This window comes from Callorhinus ursinus, unplaced genomic scaffold (genome assembly GCF_003265705.2).
Source record: "Callorhinus ursinus isolate GAN/ISIS: 27379988/994484 unplaced genomic scaffold, GSC_fseal_2.0 scaffold18, whole genome shotgun sequence".
NCBI lineage: Eukaryota > Metazoa > Chordata > Mammalia > Carnivora > Otariidae > Callorhinus > Callorhinus ursinus.
The window spans coordinates 6,782,411-6,810,308 of record NW_027397080.1 but is presented as its reverse complement, the minus strand read 5'-3'; the positions used below and the strand labels follow the sequence as shown (position 1 = coordinate 6,810,308).

At 42.2% G+C, this 27,898-nt stretch overlaps 1 protein-coding gene across 3 annotated transcripts; it reads left to right on the top strand.

The window, feature by feature from the left end:
* On the top strand, positions 1-26,893 carry LOC112811673 (akirin-1). Of its 3 annotated transcripts, XM_073902868.1 has the most exons (7): positions 394-731; positions 4,753-4,893; positions 7,791-7,925; positions 9,221-9,292; positions 22,876-23,093; positions 25,553-25,603; positions 26,666-26,893. In XM_073902868.1, exons 1-6 carry the CDS (start codon positions 497-499, stop codon positions 25,577-25,579), a joined length of 828 nt encoding a protein of 275 aa, XP_073758969.1. In that variant the 5' UTR covers positions 394-496; the 3' UTR covers positions 25,580-25,603; positions 26,666-26,893. The 3 variants fall into 3 exon arrangements, with proteins under 3 accessions (XP_073758968.1, XP_073758969.1, XP_025711680.1); XM_073902867.1 differs by lacking the exons at positions 394-731; positions 25,553-25,603 and adding an exon at positions 1-340; XM_025855895.2 differs by lacking the exons at positions 394-731; positions 4,753-4,893; positions 7,791-7,925; positions 9,221-9,292; positions 25,553-25,603 and adding an exon at positions 21,192-21,346.
* The last annotated feature ends 1,005 nt before the right edge of the window (positions 26,894-27,898 follow it).

Here is a 27,898-nt window from a genome sequence, read left to right as displayed (position 1 = left end):
CCGCTGCCGGGTGCTGGAGGCGCCATTGGAGCCGGCTAGGCTTGCGAGCTCCGCTGAGGAGCCGGAGGTTGGGCCGCAGCTACCTCGGCGTTCGCTCCTGGTCCCTGGCCCCTCAGCGGCATGGCGTGCGGGGCGACGTTGAAGCGGCCCATGGAGTTCGAGGCGGCGCTGCTGAGCCCTGGTTCCCCGAAGCGGCGGCGCTGCGCCCCTCTGCCCGGCCCCACTCAGGGCCTCAGGCCCCCGGACGCCGAGCCGCCGCCGCTTCTCCAGACGCAGACCCCACCGCCGACTCTGCAGCAGCCCGCCCCGCCCGGCAGCGAGCGGCGCCTTCCAACACCGGGTAACCTATGCTGCGGGCCTGGCAGGAAGCCAGGCCCAGGCATTTGGGGGGGTGGGGGTGGGGCGGCTGTGGGCGCTAGGCTATTTCACCCACAGACCCCTTCTTTGCCCTGAGAAACGGGAACTGGGATGCCACTGGGCCTTGTCGCTTCCGGGGATGGGAGATATCCGGGAGGGATGGTGGGGCCCCAGTGTCCGTTTTCGGTTTTCCTGGAGCTGGAGAGACTGGAGGGGTGGGCAGCAAGAGGAAGATGAGAATATCCCTGGTCGCTCGGGGCCCTTCCCGTGCACGAAGCCCCTCCTGCCTCCGCTGCCCGGGCCTGCACAGAGCCGCCCAGCAGATCCAGTGGGCCATGGAAAATGGGATTCTACTCACGAACCCGGCCTTGAAGGTGGGGGTTGGGGGCGGGTTCATGGGGCCTGAGTGTGTGCTGTTCACTGTACTGTAGCTTGGAGGGAGACCTGATTTCCAGAAGTCTTTAGGGACCAGAGGCCGTCGCAGAAGTCATAGAATCCGATTTCAACCTATTTCCAAGGGACTGGCCATGTTTTATTGTATGGCTATTGTCTTGTACCATATATAGCTTGAAATCGGTAGGTCGTTAGCTAGAATTTGAGAATCCTTAAACCTACAGAGGTTCCAGAAGCAGGAATTCATCTATCCATAACAGAGATTCTTTCAGTAAGGATTACACATTGGTCGAGGAAAGGGGAGAGCTAGTGTGACTGTAAAGTTAGGACAACCCCCCCCCCAACCATTGTGCAGGAATAGAGGGGAAAGTGCATCACAATTAATACGCAGTTTTAAAGGGCTCCTGGAAATGGGGGAGGGTCCTCAAAACGACTTCGGCGAGTTATTTCTTTTTGTTTTTCTATTCCTCAAGCGTTAAGTGAAACCTTAGGACTGCCTTAAAATTCTTTTCCTCATCCCTTTTCAGTTACCGGTGCCTTTGGGCTTTATTTCCTCTTTCCTCTGCATATCCATAATGCAGATTTCAGGCCCTGATACTGTCTTGCACAGAGATTCCTGCAGTTGCTAGCCAGGCTCTCCCACTCTCTCATGTTCACCTCTTCTTTATTCTGGCATTCAAAGGACTTATCAGCTATAACCATATGTTTTACTTAGTCTTTTACACATTTTTCCCCCAAACTATGCTTTTGCTGCTCTTTCTCCAGACCCACCTGGGTGTGCCTGTTATCCTTGCCTTCCATCATGATGTTTTCCCCTTGTATTTGCTAATCCAAATACAGTCATTTCTGCAAGTCTCCCATCCATTACCCTGCTCCATAAGGAACTCTGTTCTACTTTAAATTCCCTGACCACTTAATGTTGCAAAGCCTTATGTACTGAATGAGATAATGTTTGCAAAACTTTTTTGTAAAGAGCCCTTCAAAAGCAGGGGACAGGGGCGCCTGGATGGCCCAGTCAGTTAAGCATCAGTGTCTTGATCCCAGGGTCCTGAGTTCAAGCCCCATGTTGAGCTCCATGCTGGGCATGGAGCCTATTTAGAAAAAAAAGAAAAGAAAAACGGGACAAAATGCCCACTTGAAGTGCTATCTTTTCTTCTGTTCCTACAGATACCAAGGATAGTCATACAATCTTTCTGGATCTCTCTTCTGCAAAATAGAATTAATACTTGCCCTATCTATTTTGATTGATTTTATGCATATGTTTTATTTCTTCCAACAATATCCTCTAGACTAATTTTGTTGTAGTTCACATTACAGCAAATGTTTAATAAATGATTGTTGAATGTATTTGGAAGCCTCAGTATTGCAGAGTGCAGTAATGGGAGTCCCTATTTTAAACTTTAATTTTCGCATAGATCATGCAGACTACCTTCTTGGTCATTTATATTAAAATATTTTACTTAAAATACTCATTTGTAAAGATTGATCAGTTAAACTCCTTAATGCTTATTGGAATATGGTTCTGTCAAGAAAGAAACATAAAGTATGAATGATTATATAATGCTTTGGCTTAAGTGAAAACAGTGTCCTCTGGATTAAAAAGGAGGAATGGGGGAGGACATGTTAGTTGCTTTACAAATAGAAAGAATAAAGCTAACTAAAAGAAAAGTGAGTTTAAAAATCAGTGACTTCATTTTATAACATAATTGTTATCTCAAAGGTTATGAAGTTCTCTCAGAAATGGTCAAGAAACTATGTTTTTACTTCACTTTAAAAAAAAGATATGTCCTCGCACTTTTTATGGAAAAGGCATATAAAATTAAGCCTTTTATTGCTTAAAAAGAGCTAAGTTGATAGCAGGCTTAGGAGGGTGTTGCTGACCTGAGGGAGATGTTTGTAAACATGAGTGAGTCCAGGTGCAAAGCGATTAATTGATCATGACTTGTGGCTTGGTGAGTAACATCCAGATTGAGGTAGCATTTTAGCTAGGTCTTGAATGACGGTGAAGGAAGAAAGATAGCCACATTTTAAGCAAAGGAAAACTGCTTGAGCAAAGCCGTGAAAATGCACAAATTAAGGAAAAGATTATGTAATGTAACTGGGCTATAATGGGAGATGGAACTGGAAACAATCTGGGGCCAAGTCTTGGAAGACATGGAACGCCATGTTGAAGAGTTTAAATTTTTTTTTAAGATTTTATTTATTTGGGAGAGCACAAGCTGAGGAGAGGCAGAGGGAGAGGGAGAAGCAGACTCCCTGCTGAGCACGGAGTCCAATGCAGGGCTCAGTTCCAGGACTCTGGGATCATGGCCTGAGCAGAAGGCAGACACTTAACTCACTGAGCCACTGAGCCACCCAGGCGCCCCGAAGAGTTTGAAATTTGGAAGAAAAAAAAAAGTTTGAATTTTGGTCTGTAACAGCTAGGAACCATTGTAGAATTTTGAGGATAGGCTTAGTCTGATGTAACCCAGAAGCACAATGTCAAATAATAATGGGATGCAAAGATTAAAGTTATCATCCACTGTTAAAAAAGAAATTTGCGTTTTGTTTTTTTTTAAGTGGCCTTCTTGGAGAGAAAATCACATGTACTTCCTTTTTTTTCTACTGTGCATGCCATGTTTAGATTCTTGGACTTGCTTGTCCTTTAACCAGCCTAAAAGTTGTATCTTTCCATTTGTTCACTTCGCCATACAGGAGGCAGTTAGAGGTTTATCAAAGACCTTCTGTTCTCATGAGCATTGTCCTCATACTTGTCCTTTCTTGTTTCAAGTCGTTGCAGTTCCTTGCATCCTTGTATTGAATCTGGCAGGTATATGCTTAGTGAATAATACATTTTATTTAAAGATGAAGCAAAGACTTCATAAATTCAGCGATCTTAAAATATGAACTTCATAGCATTTTTAAGGGAAAGCCTCGCTAATCGATTACTACATTGTTTGTGTGTTTAGGCTGAGTGTTAGCAAATTTAGTTAGGTGTGAGATACTGAGTTTGTGTTAGTTCCTAGGCTGTACTGTCACTTGTTTTCAAAGCTTCATTGGTTAGGCAGTTAACATTTATATTGAAGAAGTACACTAAAGATCCTGAATGATTTTCCAAGGTCATAGTCACACAGCTAGGAAGAAGCAAAATGGTATTATTAACACTCAGCCCCATTAAAAAAATACAATTATAGCAAAGTATACATTAGAATAATGTGAGGGGGTGGTAATACGATGTTCTGGGTTTTATTTTTGATAAGGAGGCTTTATTATCTGGAAAGTAGATACATATTCTACCACAAAAATGAAAAACTTGAAAACCACATCCTTTCAGACTGTGTTGTCTCTAGGAATGTACTTCAAAGTGAATTTGTGTGTCCTGGACTCCCTTCAATAGCTTTAGCAAATTTGGTTTATGATTACTTTGACTCAGAATAGTAATCTGAGTCCCATCAAGTATTGGCTCTCAGTAGGATCAGAAAGTTCTTTTCTAAGCCCTGATCATCGGTTCCAAGCAATAAATCTCAGGTTTCCCCATGGTCTGTGTCCAGGAGGTGACCATATTGTGGTTTCTGCTGTCCTCTACCCCAAAGATCTTGAGTCCCAAATGGGACAAGAGCTTCATTTTTAGAAGGCCTTAGGTGGTAAGAGAATCACCCCAGTACACTAGTTTGTAAAATTGTGCAGCTTAACATAGATCAAAACTAGCTCCTTATTAGGTGAAGGATGAGTTTTTTGTTTTGCTGTAAGTTGTACTAGTTAATCCTAAAGCAAACTGTAGTCTTCACTGTCACAGGAAAACAAGCAACGGGAACTATCTGGAGGGTTTATGCTAAAATAGCTGCTTTTCCATGCATTGTTGAAATAGCAATAAGAAGGAATACTTTCCGGGGTTATATGAGGAGTGCTTTATTCAGAATAAACATTTTTCTTGCTAATATTAATAACATGAGGGAAGGGACAAGAAGTTTGAAGAAATGGCACAATAAAGTGAATGCTCAAATGTGTTTCTTTTTTTATTAGAACAAATTTTTCAGAACATCAAACAAGAATATAGTCGTTATCAGAGGTGGAGACATTTAGAAGTTGTTCTTAATCAGAGTGAAGCTTGTACTTCGGAAAGTCAGCCTCATTCCTCAGCACTCACAGCACCTAGTTCTCCAGGTAAGCAAACATTGGTGTGGACAGACCAACCATTTAAGAGTTTGTAAATGGTACACTTGTGATGAACCTTGGGTGTTGTATGTAAGTGATGAATCACTAAATTCTACTCCTGAAACTAATATTACATTGTATGTTAACTAATTGGAATTTAAATAAAAACTTGGAAAAGGAAAAAGAGTTTGTAAATGGTTCTTCAAATGATGGTTTCCTAATCCAGAATTGATTTCATCTAAAGTAATAAAATTGGTAAAATGTATGCATTATATCACTACTTGTAAATACTTTTCAAACCATAGAGTCATGAAATTGGGAAAAAACCTTAGGTTGATGTGATTTGGCTTCCATCCACCCAGTGTAGAAGTACCCTGTAACTGCAGTGTCTAATATCTTAGCCATTAGATTAGCCACATGTGGCATTTTAAGTTAATTAAAATTTAATGAAATTTTAACATCTAGTTTCTTGGATGCAGTAGCCACATTGCAAGTGCTTAGTAGCCACATGTAGTTCTTGTATTAGCACAACTATGGGAATTTCCATCATTGCACACATTTGTGTGACAGCAGTGCTCTATAACATTGACAGGTGGGCAGAGAGGATGTGCTCAAAAATAGAATCTCAGGGTTGGAGAGAATCTTCATGGTCACATAGTTCAGCCACCAGTCTTGCCTGCCATATCCCTGCAAATAGTCAAGAGGCCAGTGTGTAAAGATTTCCATTGGTGGTGAACTCTGTCCTTTAACTGTAAAGGAGTTTATTTTCTTACAAACTATTCTACTTTTTAGTAGTTCTGAAAGTTAGAAATTACCTTGATTAAAAATTGTCTCCTTACAGAACATCAGATTGTCTTGGCCAGGAGCTAGGATAGAAGGGAATGGGGAGAAACTGCTTAATAGTAAGGGGTGTTACTTTGGAGTGATGGAAATACTTTGAAATTAGATAAATGTGGTTGTACAAAATTGTGGGTATACTAAATGACACCAAATTGTTCATCTTAAAATGATTCGTTTTATGTGAATTTCACCTCAAGTAATTTTTTTTTTTAAGATTTTATTTATTGAGGGGTGCCTGGGTGCCTCAGTCGGTTAAGCATCTGCCTTCATCTCAGGTCATGGTCCCGTGGTCTTGGGATCGAGCCCCACATCGGGCTCCCCGCTCAGCAGGGAGTCTGCTTCTCTCTCTCCCTCTGCCTGCCGCTCCCCCTGCTTGTGCTCTCTCTCTGACAAATAAATAAATAAAAATCTTAAAAAAAAAAGATTTTATTTATTGAGAGAGTGAGTGAGAGCATAAGCTGGCGGGGGTGGGGGGGTGGAGGCAGAGGGAGAGGGAGAAGCAGACTCCCCACTGAGCAGGGAGCTGGATGTGGGGCCTGATCCCAGGACCATGACCCAAGCCAAAGGCAGATGCCCAACTGACTGAGCCACCCAGGCGCCTCTCACCTCAAATCATTTAAAAAAATTTTTTATGGGGGTGCCTGGGTGGCTCAGTTGGTTAAGTGACTGCCTTCGGCTCAGGTCATGATCCTGGAGTCCCGGGATCGAGTCCCACATCGGGCTCCCTGCTCAGCAGGGAGTCTGCTTCTCCCTCTGACCTTGTTCCCTCTCGTGCTCTCTATCTCTCATTCTCTCTGTCAAATAAATAAATAAAGTCTTTAAAAAAAAAAAATTTTTTTATGACCCAAAGGTCTTGGTTCTAGAATAGCACCTTTTTAGTTGTTCTTGCGTGTTCATGAGTGATAGTCTTTTCAGTGGTAATAGTTAGCAAGGCTCTCCTTAATATTCTGAGATTTTAGTATTAGATTTTTGAAGTAATGGAATATGTTATGGGTGCAGAGAAACAATACAGTGATGACTGGGTGGAACTTTAGGTTTCATTTGTAAAGAAGAAATTTTGGTTTAGGTTAAAAATGACTTCTTTCAGAGTGCTAAATGGTTTACAGATTAATTGGGCTGAAGAAATGGAATCTAGGCTTGAGCTTTGAGGAACAACTCAGAACTGGGCTACCAAAGGAGCTGCCACTTTTCTCATGATCAGGAAGCCGACTTCCATGTTTTCTGGCATTCCAGTGAATATTTTGGTTTCTAACTACTATCTTAACGAATATTTCACTCTTTTCCTAGATTTGGAAGGGATGAAGGATGAGATATGTACTGCCTAATTATCTTCTTCATTCATAGTGACTTTGCTAACAGTTTGTTATATAGGGCAAGTTACTTGGTCTCCTAAGCATCAGATTTCTAACCACTTCTTATCAGAACCACCTGTGGAAGTTAAAAGATGGCCAGGCCCTAACCTAGAATTAAGTCAGAATGTGTATCATGTTTTGTGAATTCTACAGATAATTATGCACCTCAGTTAAACATAGGTCTAGATAATCGCCAAGGATTTGAGTAGCTCTGTGAATCTACTTTCTCTAATCCAGACTAGGGGCTTTATATCAACTTACTTTTTGTTCTTGTTCTTTACCAAATGAGCATTGAGTTATGGGCTCACATTGTTACGGCATCGGAACTGTTTTTCTGTATGCAGATCAGCTAGCACACCTGGATACACATTGTTCCTCCTACTTTTCAGTTTACCTTTGGGCTGACTGTAAAACTAATGGCAGAAGCACAGATTCTGTGAAATATTCCATGTAGAGTTGTGAAGAATACTATTTTTCTGAACAGTTTTTGTATCCCAGGAGTGCTTACATAAAGTTATTAATTCTGAACCTTAGAACTATAATGTATTATTTAAAGTGGATTTGTCTTGGGGTGCCTGGCTGGCTAATTAGGTAGAAACATGTGACTCTTAATCTCGAGGCTGTGAGTTTGAGCCCCACGTTGGGTGTAGAGATTACTTAAAATCTTTAAAAAAAAAAAAAAACAGAACAAAACTAGATTTGTCTTTTGGCCAGGTTCCTCCTGGATGAAGAAGGACCAGCCCACCTTTACCCTCCGACAAGTTGGAATAATATGTGAGCGTCTCTTAAAAGACTATGAAGATAAAATTCGGGAGGAGTATGAGCAAATTCTCAATACCAAACTAGCAGGTAGGCTGAGGCAGTGGCTGTGCCATTGTTAATAGGGTTCGGTAAATAAGAAGGTTCAGTAAAAAGGTAACTTAGAAAAAGAGCAGGCCTTCATGTAAGAAAGTTTAATGAGTTGTGAATAGTAAGTTTCTCTCTGGTGATTCTAAACATTATACATTTATACACTTTATGGGAAGGACTTTTCATTTACATTTCTGAAACAAGATAAGCCAAGCTTTTCTTTTGACATTTTTCCATATGAATAAAAGCAGTGAGTAGTTTATTTGGGCTAACCTCCCAACTGGTGGTTGGGAGTGGAGTATAGTCAGCACGGATCAGGATTCCTGGTAGCAGTCACTTTGTGGATTTGGGAAATCTGGCATTCTGTAATTCGGATGTACATTAGTTTGGAAAGCACAGCTCAGGTTTGAACAAAGGGAGTTGACAGTGATGTCAACAAGTAGAGCCTTTTATGAAAGGAAGAGATCTGAATCAGGAATAGAAAGTAGTGCCCATTTAGGGAAAGGGGACAATGTTGGGATGAGAGAGGTTTTAGACAACAACTTCTTCCTGTAACAGTATTATTTCCTAATCTGGTGACCCACACCACATGGTTCCTCAGAATGTTAGAAAGTCTGCTTTAAATGAGAACTGTTGGTTTAACAACAGCTAAATGGGTTTGTTTATAGTCAAACTTCTTTGATCCTTTAATATACTAATAATATGTATTAAGACAAGAAGCTCCAGTATACCATTTCCCCTCTCCTACCTCCATCCCCAAAATTGTTCACTTGGCTCTAAGTCACTTCTCTGTTCATGGATGTTGGGCTACCTTCTTTTTTACTGAGTTTCTCTTTAGAAGGTAGTACTGGGGACTGTTTACAGTTAGGTAGTATGAAATTTTCTCCGCTTTCTAGCCATCCCACTTCTTTCACTCAACATGTCTGTTGAGATTTATAGCAAGGATAGAATGCAGAAAAGAGATTCAGGCTTCATGTCTTAGAGAGTTCCTAAAATTTGTTGATTTGTAGTCCTGAGCCAGTCTGTCTGTCTTGAGAAGCCTTTAGTAGGGGATGGAGTTACAGCAGGGGCAAGATTAGGAAAATGTGATATAGATGATCAGTGACCAAATCTAGGAGCCTAGGGATTTGGCTCTGGGATCTAAAAGTAAGTAACAGATCCCAGAGCAGCTATTAAAAGGAGGGTCTGAGAGTGGATAATTTAAAATGGGAAGCTAGATGTGATCCTGACACTTGATTCTTAAAAAACTGAGGGAGAGTTCTGGGGATAGTATATACTGTCTTTCCCCCTTCCAGAACAATATGAATCTTTTGTGAAATTCACACATGATCAGATTATGCGACGATATGGGACAAGGCCAACAAGCTGTAAGTATTGTCAAGTTTTTCTTTGAATTTTCCAACTTCCAGGAGCAAGATGTTGACACTGAATACCTTGTCTCCTGAGAGCAAAACACCCCTGTGAAGTAAAATAATAGCTAACATTAAAAAAAAGCATGTCCAGCATTGTGCTAAGCCCATTAAATCCTCATGAAGTTATTTAATCTACAGTAACCCTGTAAGGGAGGAACTGTTGTTAAGCCCCATTTTACAGGTAAGGATGGCACTTAAAGAGGTTAAATAATTTGTCCAAGCTCATAAAGGAAGTAGTTCATCCAGGACTGAAACCTAGATAGTCTGACTGCAGTACCAATTTGTTTGTTACCTGGCTTTTCCTCCAGAAAGGTAGTTTCAATTAGTAATTTATGAGAGTTAATTCCTTAAGCTAGCTTATCAAGTGTGTGGTCACAATTTCTTAATTCTGGACATCTTGGAACTACTTACTAGTTACTCAAAACATAAAGTAATATATAGCTGTATATCTAAACTGAAGCTGAGTCAGGTGTCTTAAATTCTGGAAAACTTAGGACATTTTAAGTGCTGATTTACATTCTCCATGTTTATCACATTTCCCATTGGTTAATATTTTTAAAAAGCATGACACTATATTTTTATTATTCTTAAACTTTTTTTCCCCCCCCCCAATTTATAGATGTGTCCTGAAGCTTTCTTGCATATCTGGGTACCAGGTTTGACCTCAAGAGATGGCTGCTGTACACTTTTTGCAACTGGTTTGATATCACATTTCAGCTCCAACTTTGCATCCTGAGAATACTTAAACGTTTCTGCAGGTCCATTTTATACAACTTGAAAGACCTTAAAACTTTCTGGTTGCCACAAGCATATCTTTCTTTTCTGCTCATCCAATAAACAGCTGTGCCCTACTGTGATAGATTTTCCAAACAAAAATACCTGGAGCAGCAGTTTAGCAAAATATGCCCTCAGTGGCACTCAACAAATGGAGTTTCCCCAAGCACAGTTCTGTAAGAAGTGTGTGTGAGAGTGTGTGTGTATGTGTGTGTGTGTGTGTGTGTGTGTATTTTAAGTTATTATTTGTATTGTGCAAATTTTTTTGATCTTGGGGATTCTGGCTGTGAATTTGATGCACGACAATTATGGTTAAAAACATTTGCTTGGTCTACAGAAGATCATTAATGTTTTGTGACCATATAAGTTGTAACGGTGGATTGTTTTATGTTGTAGGTATTATTGTTAAATACAGGGACTGTTTCCAGGCACAGAATATGAATCATAAGTTAGGATGGACATTAGGTGTGATTATGATGACATAGCAAAGGTCTGTGGTCCTAGGTCTACAAATGCGTGGTGAGGAATTAGGACAAACTGGAGACGGGCCGTTTGACACATGGACTCTGCCTAGCCGTGTTGAAAAATACTTTGACTCCAAGCCTTAAAATACCCATGTGGAGTCTGTGCTCACCTCATTCACACAGAGAGCTCCCTGGACACTGAACCTCTAAAAAGAAAAAGTCTCCCTGGAGCAGGAGCATCAGGGTTTGCTTGGGAGCACAACACAGGTGAGCGTGGGGCTGGGTCAGCCCCTGGTGGCACTGCTATTTGGGAGGAGCCACTTTGCCTTTGTATCGGTTATTAAAAACAGAATTTGGATCCTTGTGGTCAGGCTCCCCCAAATTCTTTTTAAGAAGTGACCATGTTCAACTGCTTGAGCTTTGTTTTGGCAACCCCCCTGCCCAAAGTTGCTTACAGACTGTTCTTCACCTTGTTTCCAAGGCTGTGGAACAGAAAGTAGCCTCTGTTTTGAGGAGGTGGAAGTTAAGTATACATTTATTTTTTACTGTGACTTGTTCAGGACCACATTTTACAAAATGCCTTGTTTCCTTTATTATTGTTTCTGGAAAGGAAAGTTCTATTAAAATTGTTTTAGTTTGAATATAGAATAGTTTTATTAATTAGGGCTTATTTTGAAAAATTCTGAGTTTAATTCAAGTGTATGCCAGTACCTTCCAAAGTAAGGTAATATTCAGAGACAGTTGTTCTGATCAGATGGCTTAGAGAAATTCTGGAATATTCATATTCGAAGATTCCTTATTAATGAATGTCTTTGACTTAAATCTAACCAAAAACTGCAACATTATTCTTTGTACATTTTCATTATATAGTGTTAACAAGCTTAGTTGCAAACAAATAAAATACTTAAGCTATTTGTTTACCTTGCCTTCTTAATACTGTGATAATGTTTATTAATTCAAATAATTTATGTGAGGCTGCTATAACCATTTCCCCAGTAAAACATTACATTTAAGATTTATAGACTTTTTTAAAAGCCCATCAGTGATCTTTAAATAATTAAAGAATTATTTTACTTAATATTTGAAGGGCAGTTTGTTTCATCTTTTCCTTTTCCAGGGTAGTCACTTGTTCCTGGAAGAGGAGCTAGCCGTGGCTGTCATGGGAGTGGCCTTACAGTGGGATAGTCACACCAAAACAAAGGAAGGACAGCTGAGGGGGCCATCAGAAGTCCTGAAGGATGGATCAGGAATGGGGAACGCTGCTGCACTGATGTCTTGTTATAGAATCAGTGTGATGTGGGGCAAATGTCAGCCCCGTTCCTACTGTACGGCTTCTGGCTGGGAGGTAGAGTAGGTTTCTATAAAGGGAAATGATAGACACTCTCTTACTGCACCCAGTGTTGTTAGGCTGTTATGATATGGTTGCCCTTTGGGGCTGTAGGATAAGTAAGACCACACATACCACCATGGCTGGGTTTTGGAATCTCCTCAAAAGGGACTAGACAAGTTTGTCTAGTGTTTTATCCAGAGAAGAGACAGTTCCTAGGACAGAAAATGGGGACCTATAATGTAGGCCTTAGACTAACAAAAAAAGTTTTTCCTTAGACTTGATTTCTAGAGCTTGAACTTAAGGGCATTCCCAGGTAGGGAAGTGTCTTTGTCCCATGGAGGTAGGTCAAAGCCCAGGGAGGAAGTCAACCTACAGAAATGTGTAAGGATAGGCCAGGACCTGTGGTCTCAGAACAGCTGTATCTACCACCCTGGTTATAGTTTTTTGTTTTAATAATAGTTAATCCTCTTTTGGTAAAACCTTAAGCTTAAGAGGAATGAAAGGAGTAGGTATTCATGCTTAGGTCAGAGGAGTATAGGGGAGATCAAAGTTCCTGAGGCAGATAATTGTTAAGAGCTCCCCAAGGAGAAGAACATCAGGGAATACAAGAATTTGGGCCAGCCTCACACATGGTGAAGCTTCTCTGCCTGCCAGGGAGGATGGGTTGGCTGTGTAGTAAAGGAATGGCCTTTGGATGTGTGTAGCCCTAGAGTTTAGATTGCTGCGTGAGCCTTGCCAAGCTACTGAAATTTGTGAGCCATAGTTTTCTTGTCTGTAAAATGAGGGTTAATTGTATGTACATCACTGGGTTTTGTTTTCAAATGCGAGATTAAGTTAAATAGCCCATGTAAAGAAAGTAGCACAGCCTGAGACATAAAATATGCATTTGACACTGTTATATAGCAGGTTTCTTTACAGTGGTCTTCATTAGATCTGAAGACCAAAACGTTCCTTTCTGCAGCAGCAATTCTCAACTTTCCAGTATGAATAGCCCTTTGTTAACATCAAAATCTCACGTTCTCTAATTAGAATTTGTACTTTTAAGTGTTTGACTAAGAAAACAATAAAAGATGAATGACCAATGAATTCAGTAATGCCTTTCAGTGAATCTGTATTTTGTTACTATAGCAGGGGTCAGCAAACTAAGGCCTGGTTTTGTAAATAAAGTTATATTGAAACACTGCCACACCTGTTTGTTTGCGTCTGTGGCTGCTTTCACAGTTGGCAACTCCAGAAACAGGTAGTATGGGCCACGGAGTTGAAAATACTCTGGCCCCTCACACTAAAGTTTGTGGGCCTTGGTCCTGTAGCACTGATACACATTTGAAAAGCTCACAGACAAGGCAAACTCGGTCCATCATGGATTGGTGGACAAGAACCTTAATTTGTTTCTAGGGGAGTTACACCTCAGGTGTGTCATGATAAAAAAACATCCTGTGCTTACAAATGAAAACCGACTGTCAAAGTGAATATCGTACAGAAAAAGCCAATGAAGTTTTCAGAGCAATGATTCTCAAGGATGGGGACAAGGGGGCGCCTGGGTGGCTCAGTCGTTAGGCGTCTGCCTTGGGCTCAGGTCATGATTCCCAGGGTCCTGGGATCGAGTCCCGCGTCAGGCTCCCTGCTCTGTGGGAAGTCTGCTTCTCCCCCACTCTCCCAGCTTGTGGTTCCCTCTCGGTCAAATAAATAAATCTTAAAAAAAAAAAAAAAAGGATGGGGACAGGGAACATGCTATTGGGGGGTGGATCATTAGAATGACTTATTTTTGGCATATTTAATTTTGGAAATTTTAGATACAAAAGTGGGTGTAAGGATTTTATGTTTATCAGAAGATCGTTTGTTAAGTATTGTTATTAAGGAACAGTGACTTGACTGCTTGCCTGGGTGGTTATTTCCTTAAAAATGGCTTCAGAGAGTGCTGTAGTCCACAGCTACAGTTAAACTGGTCCTTGAATAATGTTGATACTTTCAGGAAGAAAGAAGCAAGTTTACCTAGGGAAAAATGTCCAGCTACTTAACCCCAAATGATACTTTCAAATAAGTAGCACTTCATTGTGAAGATGATTTGTTTAAAATTTAAGCACCTAAAGTCTTCATGGGTCGCGTTTTCACTGACTGTGGCTTATAGTGTCTTGTCTCATTATGTGCGAGGTTATCTGTGAGCTGGATACTATATTTGAACAATTATAGGAGTAAACAGGACACGAATGAGGCATCTACCTCTAGAAGGATTTCTTGTTGCCTGTGCTGGGGATATTACTATACCTTAATTCAGATTGAAGGCTGGAGGTTCCCTAGATCTTCCAGATGGCACACAACCAGGTCTCAAGTCTGTGTGAAGACTAGTTGTGTTTTACCCTTATCTTAAAAGTGTAATACTTAGGAATCCCAGCTTAAGGAGCCTGTGATGGGGGTTCCCCTTTAGCTGGCCTTAGGTTTTGGTTTTTGTCCCCTTCGGTCCATGAGGCTTCTGAAAAGTACGCTGCAGGCATCCAAGGGCTTCCAGATTGGCATATGCCTTAACAGCACAGCTTTGAGTTCTAGGCTCTGGGTTCTCAAGATTTTGGCTCAGTAATTCCTTATTACCTAGTTAGCTTTTTATGCTTTTAAGAAAATTTTATATTTCAACTACTTCTTAGTTGACTTTAGCAATAGGCTGATTTCAAACTTCCCCATGCTCGATATCTAGAGGTGCAAGTTCCTATGTGTATTTGGCCTCATCAGAGCTTTGGTGAAGGTGCTTAACCTGGTGTGGTACCCAACATGCCTTCATGTTAGTGAGAGGTAAGTAGGGAAATTCGTATTTATATTGGATTTGAGTGTTTTTCCAATTTGGCAAGCATTACTGGTGTCTTCTGAGTTATTTGCAGAGGACAGCTATTTGAGTTTTTAAAGCCTGACAAGTTTTTTGTTTTTTTTTTTTGTTAAGCCTGACAAGTTTTTTTTAAACATTATTATTTTGGGGGGGGTGCGGGGGAGAGAAGCTCTAGCAGACTCCCTGCTGAGCTGGAGCTTGACACAAGGCTGGATCTCAACACTGAGATCATGACCTGAGCTGAAATCAAGAGTCAGAGGCTTAACCAACTGAGCCACCCAGGTGCCCCTAGCCTGACAAGTTTTATAAGTAGCCCTAGTCCATCTTATATCCTCAGTACCTGACTTGGAATTAACATACATAAATATACTTAGGCATTTGGATCTTGACCCCTGAGAAGGAGGCTCAGTCTAGCAAGGAACATAAGCAGGTTAGGTAAAAGTTGCTGAGTGTTGCATGAATGGAACAGATAATGGCCTAAGGAAAAGAAGAGTTGGTTCTTAGTAGCAGTGGTGACTAGGAAGTTTTCATTTGGGGAGGCAGAGTTGGAGCAAGGTTTCAAAGGATGAATAAGACTCAGGCAACAGTAGGAATTGGTGGGGCACCTGGGTGGCTCAATCGGTTAAGTGTCTGCCTTTGGCTCAGGTCCTGATTCCAGGGTCCTGGGATTGAGCCCTGAGTCAGGCTCCCTGCTCAGCAGGGAGTCTGTTTCTTCCTCTCCCCCATTTGAGCTCCCTGGCCCACGCTCTCTTTCAAATAAAATCTTAAAAAAAAAAAAAAGGAATTGGGAGCTTGAAATGAGCAAAGGCTGGGTGGTGGAAAATCGTGGTGTATAGTGAGGACATTCTTATTTAGCCAGAGTAGGAAATCTTGTAGATCCTGGGAAGAGAGCTTGAAGCTCGGTAGTAGGGACTAGATAATGAAGGGTTTGACTACTAGGCATTTAGCTATTAATCGGTGGAAATCTGGAGAGTTTGGGGGAAACTAATTCAGGGGTAAGTACAAGACAAGGGGAAATACCAAACTAGACAACAGGTTGACCAGTTAAGGAGCCTCTTTTTTGTCCCATTAGAGATAACAAAGGCCTGTACATTGATTGGGAAGGATGATTTAAACATGGCTCTGGCTTTGCCTGGCGAAGATCCTTGAAGGATCTCTCGGGGCTCATTTTCCCCCTTCACATAGACACACTTTGAAAGATCCTTTTTCTTTTGGTTTGGCTTGTCTTTGCCCTTCACTTAACTAATCTAGCCCAGTTCCACAGCTGCTGCTGCTGTTGAGTTTTGTATGCATAGATTCTCCCAGATAAAATAATTTTAAGCCTTCTATAGGTTGTCTCTCTGTAGCCAGGGTTAAGAGAGATGCAGTCCTTGCCCTAGAAAAGCTCACAGACTATGGGCAGAAATGGATAAAACTTGCTTTGGTAAGTATTCTGTGCATCTGGACAGAGAGACCAGGGTGTTTCCTGGGAGGACTACTCAGCTGCCCTGGCAGGTTCCCCCCAGGTAGTTTAATCACCCTGATCTGTACTCAGGAAGGCTGAATCACTAATACAGCTATATTGGTCCATAAAACCAGACTCCAGTGTGTTATTTTTTTCAATTTTAAGTAGGTTCTATGCCCAACGAGGGGCTTGAACTCATGACCCTGAGATTAAGAATCCCATGTTCTACTAAACCAGCCAGGCACCCCTCCAGTGCGTAAATTTATGATGAGAAATAGGTCAGGTGCAGTAGACTACCCCATTGGCCTTAACAGTGTGTTTTCTTCATATGATCATACCACTTCAGAAACCTAATTAAAGTCAGAATGAGGGGAGTTAATTCTAGGGATGGAATGTTTACCAGCATCAAATTACCCCTACCACCATGAACCTGGCACAGGTTCCCACTTCACTTATGCTTCTTTAGTTTCTGGTCCTGTTGCATCTTCAACTTGGTATCTTCTCCAACTTGGTGGGCACATTCTTTTCTAGTTTAAACAATCACTCCGGCTTCCAGTATATTCCAGGCGTTTGCACCCATTTTTTTTTTTAATTTTATAGTAATCTCTATATCCAACATGGGGATCGAACTCAGGACCCCCATCAAGAATTACATGCTCCTTGGGGCACCTGGGTGGCTCAGTCGTTAAGCGTCTGCCTTTGGCTCAGGTCATGATCCCAGGGTCCTGGGATCGAGTCCCGCATCAGGCTCCCTGCTCAGCGGGAAGCCTGCTTCTCCCTCTCCCACTCCCCCTGCTTGTGTTCCCCCTCTTGCTGTGTCTCTCGCTGTCAAATAAATAAAATCTTAAAAAAAAAGATTCACATGCTCCACCGACTGAGCCAGCCAGGCGCCTTGGCCTTGGCCCCGTTACTCTCTCTTTAAGATTACTTTGCTTGTTGGTTTTTTCCTATCTATCCTATAGCTGGGGGCTTGGAGGTGAGGGCGGGGTAAGTTTCCAAACTGTCTTCCCCAAATGCGCTAGGACCCTCAGGCTACCCGGTTGTTTGCTCAACTCTACCAGTGGTATGATACAGGCCTGAAAAGTTCCCCATGTGCTAAACTATAAAGACGGCCTCTCTGCCGAAGGGTAGTGTTAAAGCTTTTCTCGGGTTATAACTGAGTAAGGTGTGTAAACATGAGGGAATCTTTAAGGTCAAGGACAGAAGTCCCGTGAATGAAGACCAAGGGAGTTTCTAGAAGGCCTGAGACCTCTGTGCTCACACAGAGACGGAGACTAGTTTTCAAGGGGGTGGGATTGGGGGGCTTGGATTAGGTCACCAGGCCATCCTCACGCGCTGAAGCTGAGAGCAAGGCTCTGCTTGCTTAGAACAAATCGCGTAGGACGCCTAGTCGAATTCCACTCGGTCTCCGCGCCACGGCTTCCCCAACACAAATGGAAGAACATGACAGCTGGGGCTTGCTTCTGCGCCTAAAGTTCTTTGAGGTCGTTGTAAAACCACACTTCCCTGAAGCAGAGAATCTGCAAAGCAAGGTAAAGGGAAGGTAAACGAAGGGTTTAAGAAGGCAGAGGCATAGTACCCCTAAAGTCGGGAACCACGTCACTTTTAACATAAGCCGCAAGAATCCAAGAGGGCGCGCGTGCTCACTATAGCAACGGCGCAGACTCAGTTCTGGCGTGAGAGTTCTGGGAGTTGTAGTTTTCCAGTATTTGCCATAGAGGAAGACCCGTCACCCGACATCCTCTCACACCGTGCGGGCACGGGATGTCTGCACGGTGCAGTGCAGGGGGCCGGCGTGTCAATAGTGACCAGCATCTGTAATAGAAGTCTACAAGGCTGGCGGGACTTCAAGAAAGGCCTAGTGAATGCCTGAGGAATTTGGGAAGCTTTCACCAGAAAACGCTCCATATAAATAATCTGGACGGATTAGGCATTCGCCTGGGAGACAGTAGGAAGGTGGCAGCGAGCGGGTTGGGACCATTCCAGGCAGAAGAAACTATTCCTACGAAGTTTGGAAGAGCAATTCTAGATGGCCGAGAACACGAGGAGGCTGAGTAAGCAATTATATCCGAGGATTTTGAAATGGGAAGAAATCAGATCATGAGGGGTCTTGAATGTCAAACCAAATAATTTGAACCTTTTCTTGAATACACTGACACCTGACACACAACCCAAGCAGTATAACCCCCTCCTTTGTGTTCTCCCTTGTTTTGTTCATATTTGTTTTATCACTTGCTACACCATTCAGTGTCTTAGTCCAAAGAGCTCAATAAGGGCCATGGCATATGGTAAGAGCTCAGGAAGTATTTTGTTTTGGTTTGTTTTGGTTTGGTTTGTCTTAGGAAGTGTTTTTTGAATGATCAGTTTTGAGTTTTAGAAAAGCAACTGGCAGCAATAAAGAGAATGGGTAAAATGGGAGCAAGGTTGGATGTAAAAAGCCATTGGAATAAATTGCTTTCCCTATCTTCAGATTTCCCTCTATCCAAGGGTTGAAATCTGGCACATCAAAATACATTTCCAATGTGGGTTTTGTTTGGCCAGCACTTGAGAAAAAATTAGTTGCCCTGCATTTTAAAAGTGGTAGGTTTCACATTTAAATAATAACAAAAGATTTCTGGCTTCTCTTGAAAAACTTTAGGAGATTTGACAATTTGGGGGCCCTGATTTTCTCAACAGCTATAGGATGCAGCTGAGTAGCTGCCACTGCCTTCAGAGAGGACATACCCTCTCCAGTTTGTCACATTCCACACGACTCCTTCCATCAGTGAAACTGATGCCAAATACCAGCTGCCATTTATTATGGTGCTTGTTTTTATTTCCTTATAGTGAACTCTGTTTGGCTTTGGAGGCATTTGAGTCACCCATCTTTGTACTAACCTATCCTGCCTGGTATCTGAGGATTGATACAATGAGATTAGTATTTTAGAAACATTATTCAGTGAAAAACATTTTAAAATGAGGAGCTGAGAGGCCAAAGGGAAGAAATGAATTAGAAACCTCTTGAAGGAATATTTGAGAGAACTTGGCCAGTAATTAAAGATTGGATGAAAGATGAGGAAAGGGCAAACTACAACTTTAGAGTTTCCTGCCTGAACGACTGGGAAGATGATATCACCAACTTAAGAAAGTGGAAGAAGTGGGAAGGGAGTTAGCAATCAGTATCTTGCTACCTCTACTATTTTGTGGGCAAGAGCCATGAATTACCAATTCCATAATCTTCCAGTACTCTGCTGGACATGCATTAGGTGTTCAGGAAATCCTAGCTGAATTGAAACTCTGATCCCAGTTGGGAGGTATGTATCTGATGGGCTGGGGGGAGCAGAGGGAGAATTGGAAATCTTAAAAGAAACCAATTAAGCTATGGGACCTTAGGAATTCTCTCCAGAGTTGGTGATCCTAGGGCTTGGAGGCAGTTCACCCATTCTGGGGGAAAACTTTGCAAAAGTCCTAAAGCAGAGCAAGAATTTGACACACAGCAATGGAGATGGGGTTGAAATGGTGTCCTTCCAGGGGAAAGGGGAAAAAAATCAGAGACTGGCTGGCAGGACTTTTCCAAGAATACAATGGAACAGCAAACTCTTGGATGGGGAAGATTAGGCAGAGGATTTTGGACAATGAGGCTGGGAAGGTTGGAAGACTTGACTTTTCTAAACGTTTCTGAGAGTACATTATTTATTTTTATGTTTTTTTAAGATTTTATTTATTTATTTGACAGAGAGAGACACAGCGAGAGAGGGAACACAAGCAGAGGGGGTGGGAGAGGGCGAAGCAGGCTTCCCGCAGAGCAGGGAGCCCGATGTGGGGCTGGATCCCAGGACCCTGGGATCATGACCTGAGCCGAAGGCAGACACTTAACGACTGAGCCACCCAGGCGCCCCAGATGTACATCATTTAAAAGGAGAATAAATTTTCAGCCCAAACCCCAAATAAATATATTTTTTAAAGATTTTATTTATTTATTTGACAGAGACACAGCAAGAGAGGGAACACAAGCAGGGGGAGTGGGAGAGGGAGAAGCAGGTCTCCTGCGGAGCAGGGAGCCCGATGCAGGGCTCGATCCCAGCACCCCGGGACCATGACCTGAGCCGAAGGCAGACGCCGAACGACTGAGCCACCAAATAATATATATAATAATAAATATTTTTATAAGTTACTTATATGTACAACTATAGTAATGTTACATACTTCATAAACATTTACACCAGGAAATAGAAATTAAAGGGGCACCTGGCTGCCTCAGTAGCTGGAGCATTCCAACTCTCGATCTCAGGGTCTTGAGTTCGAGTCCTATGTTGGGTACAGAGTTTACTTAGGAAAAATTTTTAAAAATAGAAATTAAAAAAGATTAGATAAAAAATGTAAGTATTTGAGTATTTTCTTTCCTCACACCCGGTGTATATCACACACGCCACTTCGGAGGCCCTGCTGTAGTCAAAGGGAGCCACTGGATGTTCTCAAACAGAGGAGCGGCATGGTCTCTGTTGACTTTCTGGAATCTGCAAACTTTAGAAGCTGAGATATCAAAGAACTGTGATTGCCTTGGAGAGGTTTCCACGTGCCAGGAACCGCCTCGGTGTTTTACATTTATCTCATTTAATCCCCAAAGCAACCCTACGCTGTAGGTACTTAAGATGAGAAAACTGATAAACCTCATTGGCTACGATACTGCCACTGCGCAAAGCTGAGAAAACTGAGGCATAGTGAGGTTAAGACACTTTCTCAGGATCACACCGAAGTGGCGGAGCCAGAATTTGAACCCACCCAGCGTAGGTCCACACCCCATAAGTTTATCACTACTGGCAGGGGTGGAGGTAGGGAAGGCACTACTTTTTTTCTTGTGGCTTGGGTCAAGCCCCTCACCAATCCGAGCTGTCGTGAGAGTGCTAGGAACAATGCGAGCAGACAGCAGTAACGCACGGCGGGGCTCGTCTAACGCAATCGTCTAGAAGTCAGTTTCTTTCCAAGTCCATACCTTCAGCGGCTGATGCCGACGACTGCGCCGGCGCAGAATGAAGGGCTGGGTTTCTATGGTTTCCGGGCGCGACGGCAGAGGGAAGGTCGGGTTTCGCTGTCGCGCTGCAAACGTCGCACTGCGGGCGTCCTTTGCTGCAGGCTTCTGCGTCGCTCGCAGATCGCCCGGTGGCGGCGGCCAGCAAGGAGACGAGGCCTCCGCGGCGCGACGGTAGGGGCTGCGTTTGTCCGCGGGCAGTTTAGCCTAAGGAGCTTCCTTCCGAGATTTCTTTAACGAATTTTCTCTTGCTTTCCTGGGTGTCCGTTCTTCCAGGCCCGAACTCCGGGCATGTTTTCTGCGTTCCCAGGCCCCTGCGCCCACAGCCAATGTCACTGAAGCCTGTAGACCGCACCTTTCTCGGCTCTCTGTCGAGGTTAACTTAGCTTTTTGCCTCACTAATGCTTTGGCCTTCTATTTCTTAACCTGAGGTCCACCCACCTTATCCCGGCTTTCAAGGCGCTGAGTGATTGCGGCCCTGCCAACCTCCAGTTCCTTTCGTTCTTCATCCCGACATGCACTCTGCGCTCCAGCCACGTCTGGGTGCTTGGTGTCCCGCAGACAGACCCAGTACCTCTGGCTGTAACTCGGTCTGTGCTTTACTGGAATACCCTGCCCACTGACTTTCACTTGGCAAACTCAACCCATCTTAAAGGCATTTTCAGGTCTCCTGGGCAGAGCTGGTGCTTATTCCTTCGAGCTATACATACCGTCTTGTCCATTGGGTTCCCAGTTCCTTGTATGTCTGTCTCCATTCTAGTGTTTACGTTGTAGCTGCTGCTTCCCCCCTCCCCCATTCCAGTGCCTGGAACGTTATTAATCAGTAAACGAAAGAATGGGTAGAAAAATATAAAAATTAAGTTCACCTGTAAGTCTGCCACTCATAAATGACTGACATTTTTTGTGCTTCCTTCCAGTCTTTTGCAATTTTTCTTTGACATTGTAGACCCTTTTTTTTTTCATTTAACATTAAAATATAGGTACCATGTATAAAGTACCATGTCTATTATCTGTTTTTCCTAACGTCTATCATATGCTACTAGGCGGGTACTGGAATTATCCATTTCCCTACTGCACACTTGAAATTCTTTTTCTTTCCCCCCTAAAAATTACTGAGGCCTGACCTGGTCCCTGCCCTCACAGCACTCATTGTTCAATAAGGGAGACATTCAAGTTAATAATCCATTACAGGGGCGTGCAAAGTACTCCTATGGGAAGTTGAGATGCTGTGTGAACACAGAGGAGGGACACCAGATTCAGGATGGCTTCACAGGAGAAGTGTCATCTGAGTTGAGACAAATAGGAAAATATAAAGAAATGTTTTTGTGCTTGTGCTTTTTTTTCTTTTCAGTTATTTCTTCAGATTTGTCTCAAAGAATTGGGATTATTGAGGCAAAATATAAACACTGACTTTTGATTAAAATGACCTTATCAATACAGAGATGATTTTTATGCATTGTTTTTTGTTCTGGTGGGTTGGGTTTTTTTTTTTTTTCCGGGTTTTGTGAAAACACAGATACTGCTAATCTACCATAAACTAGAGGAACCTTTCAAATGAAATAATTTAATGAGAATATATTGGGAGAATAGCATAAAATATCTTTCTAGAGGGATACTTATAATTAACTATCTCATTTTCCTTAGAAATTTCTCATTTGATTGCACTTTTATGGCATTATTTCTTTTTTTATCTTCCATTTCAGCCATGCCTTTCTTTGATGTGCAGAAAAGGCTGGGCCTTAACTTAGATCATTGGATGACAATCCAAAGTGCTGAGCAGCCTCACAAGATTCCAGGTCGATGCCATGCTTTTGAAAAAGAATGGATAGAATGTGCGCATGGAATCGGTGGTACCCGTGCAGAGAAAGAGTGCAAGATAGAATTTGATGATTTCGTAGAATGTCTGCTTCGGCAGAAAACGGTGAGGAGTGATGGAGACGGGAGCTGAGCTATTTCCTTGTTTCTTTGGGGCTGCTTTTAAGTGTTCTTAATTGGTCATTGGTAATGGTTTGTTCAACGCAAATTGGCAAAACTTTTGTGGTGAAACACTTTCTCTACATAGGTAGCATGTCACGGAAGTTAAATGCCTTCAGATCTGAGGAGGGTCTGTTGTTCCTCAGTGTTCTTCCTCATCTTCTGACATATTTTCCTCAGCTTTGTACCCTGCCACCAGATTAGAAATCATATGTGTGTGTATTCCCATTTGCAGTAGGCCATAAAGCAGAAGTTACCAACCAGCTTTGGATGTTTGTCCTTGAACATCTCTGGGTGAAAATGTTCCAGATTCATTGAACCCTCATTGGAGAAGAGGTTAAAACCTTGCCAATCTCTTACAGTGAACCTGGTATAACAAACTCTGGATTAATTTCTACTCTAGGGAAGATGGAGGAGTTAATGAGATTGCTTTAGGTGAGCCTGACCAAAGGGCAGGGGAAAAAGGATGTTAACAGCGTGATGTCTGCCTCCTCAAGAGTTGAATGAGTTGCATAACATATGGGCTGTATTCTCCCTTAGAGAAGAAATCTTTCTGTGTGGGCTGTTATTTTGCCTGTTCTCTGCTCCAGATATAACAAATAGAAATGTTTTTATTACTCCCAACTCCTTGGAGTTCAGGAAGGCAATTTAGATTTTTAGTTAAATTTATCACAGTTATTTGTATCAAAATTTTTAAATTTCCTATCTTTTAACATCTGCTATTGGCATTTGGGTAAAGTGAAACCAAACTTGGAAGGAATTAGAGAGTATCAGGTAATAATTGTGTATTGATCTCTGCAGAAATATTGGTCATTAAGTGAGTAATATTGTAGTATTACGGAGGGTCAGTAAGTGGGCCATAGTTAGCCGCCTACCCGCTATTTAGTTCACAATATGTCTTATTTTTAAGATTTTTTATTTACTCATTTGAGAGAGAGAGAGAGCAAGCAAGAGCATGAGCGGCGGGGAGGGGCAGAGGGAGAAGCAGGCTCCCTGCCGAGCAGGGAGCCCAATGCAGGGCTTGATCCCAGGACCCTGGGATCATGACCTGAGCTGAAGGCAGACATCTAACCAACTGAGCCACTCAGGCCCCCCTAGTTCACAATATGTCTTAACTTGTCCTCTTGTGGGCCCCAGTTACTCATTACTGAGATTAAGACTACTCTTCATGGAAAATTTACACCAAAAGGAGGCAGCAGTGTGGTGAGGTAGAGAGAACATTGGATTGGGAGTTAGGAGGGCTGGTTTTGTTGTTGGTTTTGTTTGGTTTTGTTTTTTAAGATTTCATTTTTAAGTAATCTCCACCCAACATGGGGCTCAAACCCACAACCTGGAGATCAAGAGCCACACACTCCACTGACTGAGCCAGCCAGGTGCACCTTGGCAGAGAACTGGGTTTTGAGGCTGGTTCTGCCACTGCTGGTTTTGTGACCTTCGGCAAGTCACTTCCCTTTTTGGTCTCGGTTTCCTTATCTGGAGATATCCAGGAGTTGCTCTCAAGTCACTTCCTCTTCCTGTGAATTTGTAAATAGTCTGTTACTGTTTTAGAGGTCACCCTGAATGACTAGATACTTAGCCCTAGGCAAAGAAGCTAGTGAATCAGGGAATTAGAATCAAACACTGTTCTAAGTTCTTAGCTTGTAGTCGTGGATTTATTTCACACAATAATCCTGGGAGATGCCTTACCAGAACTTTTCTACTATACAATTAAAAACTTGGGGCAAGACAAAAAAAAAAAAAATCAAGGCCATTGTCTAAGGTCATATTGCTAGTAGAACTGGGATTTGAACCTGGCAGTGCAGGCAGAGCCTGTGCTTCTACCTACAACACTAAGAGGGGATTGTTACACCTCAGAGACAGACTTGACATTAGGTGTTGTAATAGCTCAGTCATGACGAGTTCTCTGTTGGGAGATTCTTCATTTTTATTTTTTTGGGGGGGATAGATTCTTTAAGAGAAATGTTTAAGCAGTATTTTATATTAACAATACTGGAATTTTAAAAAAATGCAATCTTTTGAAAATGGCTAATGTTTCTATCGTTATTTAGAACACCTAGAGGTTTTTCTACTGAAGTTATATCCTGACTGATTCTTTAAGATTAATGGGATCTTTTACTAAATATACTAACCCTTCATGCCTTTTTGAAAACTTACTCACCAAAAAAAATTATTGAAGCACCTATTATGTCAGGAGCTATTGTAGGTGCTAGGAATATACAGTAAGAAAACAGGAAAAAGTCCCTACCCTAACAGAGCTTATATGTGGGATAAGGGGTGTCAAAATTAACAAACAAGTTAAAAAAAATAGTGTGTTAGGTGTTGGTAAGTGCAGCAGGGAAAATAAAGATAGAAAGCACTGCGTGTGGGAGCTAAGTGGATGCTCTTTTTTTTCTCTCTTTTAAATAGAGTGGTCAGAGAAGAGCTCAGCCCTAGAAGATGTTTGAGCAGAGACTTAAAGTGAGCCATGTGGATGTGATGGAAGAATGTTCTGGTTAGAGGAAGAGCAAGTGCAAAGGTCCCTGAGCTAGAGCAGAGAGAATGAGGGAAAATATTAAGACATAAAGTCAGAGGGGAAGAAAAACAAGACGTAAAGTCAGAGGTAGGCCTAGTAAGTCGTCATAAGGAAGGATTCAGCTTTTTTTCTCAGATGGGAAGCCATTGGGTTTTGGGCAGAGGAATAATGCAGTCAGGATTAGGGGGTGTATTTTCTGGGTCACAGAATCCATGTGAATTACAGCTTTCCTACAATCTTGTATAGCATGGCTTTCGTTGGTTGGGAAACAACCAGTGTCCTACCGGGAGGAAGAGGCAGAACTCGGCTCAGTAGTGACTAGCAGCTGAGCACATACCAGGTCTTTATTTTGGTGTGGTGAGGAGAAGCCTCACATGGGCCTTTCTGCTTCCTTCATACCTACTGAACAGTCACCAGCAGCAGTGCCAGGTTCACAGAGAAGTCAGGAGTGTTTCAGCTGTGAGGTGATCATCTTTAAATACTGTAAATATTTAAGTATGCCTCTTAAAGGTTTTTGATCTCTGTTACTGTTTGTTTGTTTTTTTAAGATTTTATTTATTTATCTGACAGAGACACAGCGAGAGAGGGAACACAAGCAGGGGGAGTGGGAGAGGGAGAAGCAGGCTTCCCGCCGAGCAGGGAGCCCAATGTGGGGCTCGATCCCAGGACCCTGGGATCAGGAACTGAGCTGAAGGCAGACGCTTAACGACTGAGCCACCCAGGCGCCCCTCTTTTACTGTTTTTGTAAATACCTATATTCCTGTATATAACGGGAACATTTTAGTTATTATTTTTAAAGGAGGTATTATTGTACATACCAGAAATTCATTAAAAGCTTGGGAAGTGATTTCAAGTTACTTCTTTAAAGAAGGATTTCGTCTCAGAGGACCTCTGGGATGAATAGCTTCTATAGTTTAAAAATGAAACCAATTTTCATTCTGTTTCTCTAGCCCTCAAGTTTATGGTACATATTTCCCCCTAGTTTAAATACTTCTTTCCTTTGACAGATGAAACGTCTGAGTGCCATCAGGAGGCAGCGAGATAAACTAATAAAGGAAGGAAAGTACACACCTCCACCTCACCACTTGGGCAAGGAGGATCCTAGGCCCTGAGCAGAGCTGCTGCTGATGGCTGGAGGCTGATTTTCATGTTCTCTCCTCTCCACTGGAAAGTTCATTTACTGAAAACCTCTTTGTGAAAGTGTCTAAAAATAAAGGATTGCTCTATCCTATTTATTCTATTTTCTCTTGGATCATACTTTTCTATAATGAGATTGTAATTTTTTTTTTAAATTTGGAAAAATGCTTTTACCTATGCCTTAAAAATTAGCAGGTAGGTAATAATAAGTATCATTTAATGACACTTACTATGTATAAGGTACTTTAAATACATTAACTTGTTCAAGAAGTTGCAGTATTCTTTACTGCTGTCATTCTGGTTTATTCCCCATAAAACACAGACTTGGGCTGGGGGGCAGTAGAGAGAGTGGTGATGTATGTTCAGATAATTTTGTTTTTATTTAATTAATTTATTTTCAGATAATTTTTTTTTAAGATTTTATTTATTTGACAGGCAAGACACAGCGAGAGAGGGGACCTAAGCAGGGGGAGTGGGAGAGGGAGAAGCAGGCTTCCCGCGGAGCAGGGAGCCCGATGTGGGGCTCGACCCCAGGACCCTGGGATCATGACCTGAGCTGAAGACAGACGTTTAATGACTGAGCCACCCAGGTGCCCCTATTTTCAGATAATTTTGAAGCAATCCCATAGTTTCAATTCACTATCTTAAATCAGTGGCATATTAGTACCTCTAATTGACGTATTTAGGAATGTTTTGTTTGTTTTTTTAAGATTTTATTCATTTATTTGTTAGAGAGAACACAAGCAGGGGGAATGGCCGGCAGAGGGAGAAGCAGGCGCCCCACTGAGCAAGGAGCCCTATGTGGGACTTGATCCCAGGATACTGGGATTATGACCTGAGCTGAAGGCAGATGCTTAACTGACTGAGCCACCCAGGTGTCCCTAGGAATGTTTGTTTTTTTTTTTAAGATTTTATTTATTTATTTGAGACAGAACACGAGCAGTGGGGCAGAGGGGAGGGATAAGCAGACTCCCTGCCAAGCAGAGAACTCAATGCAGAACTCAATTCCAGGTGCCCCTAGAAATGGTTTTTAAAAGAAAAATCCAGTTGTAGAAGGGAGGTATGAACCTTAAAAATGTAAGTGTTAGGGGGCGCCTGGGTGG

Excerpts from the sequence above, each read along its gene's own strand:
- LOC112811673 (XM_073902867.1), top strand. The coding sequence starts at position 121 with ATGGCGTGCGGGGCGACGTTGAAGCGGCCCATGGAGTTCGAGGCGGCG. Across the intron at positions 9,293-22,875 it reads TGGGACAAGGCCAACAAGCT|CCATGCCTTTCTTTGATGTG; the intron begins GTAAGTATTGTC and ends CTTCCATTTCAG. Across the intron at positions 23,094-26,665 it reads GTCTGCTTCGGCAGAAAACG|ATGAAACGTCTGAGTGCCAT; the intron begins GTGAGGAGTGAT and ends TTCCTTTGACAG.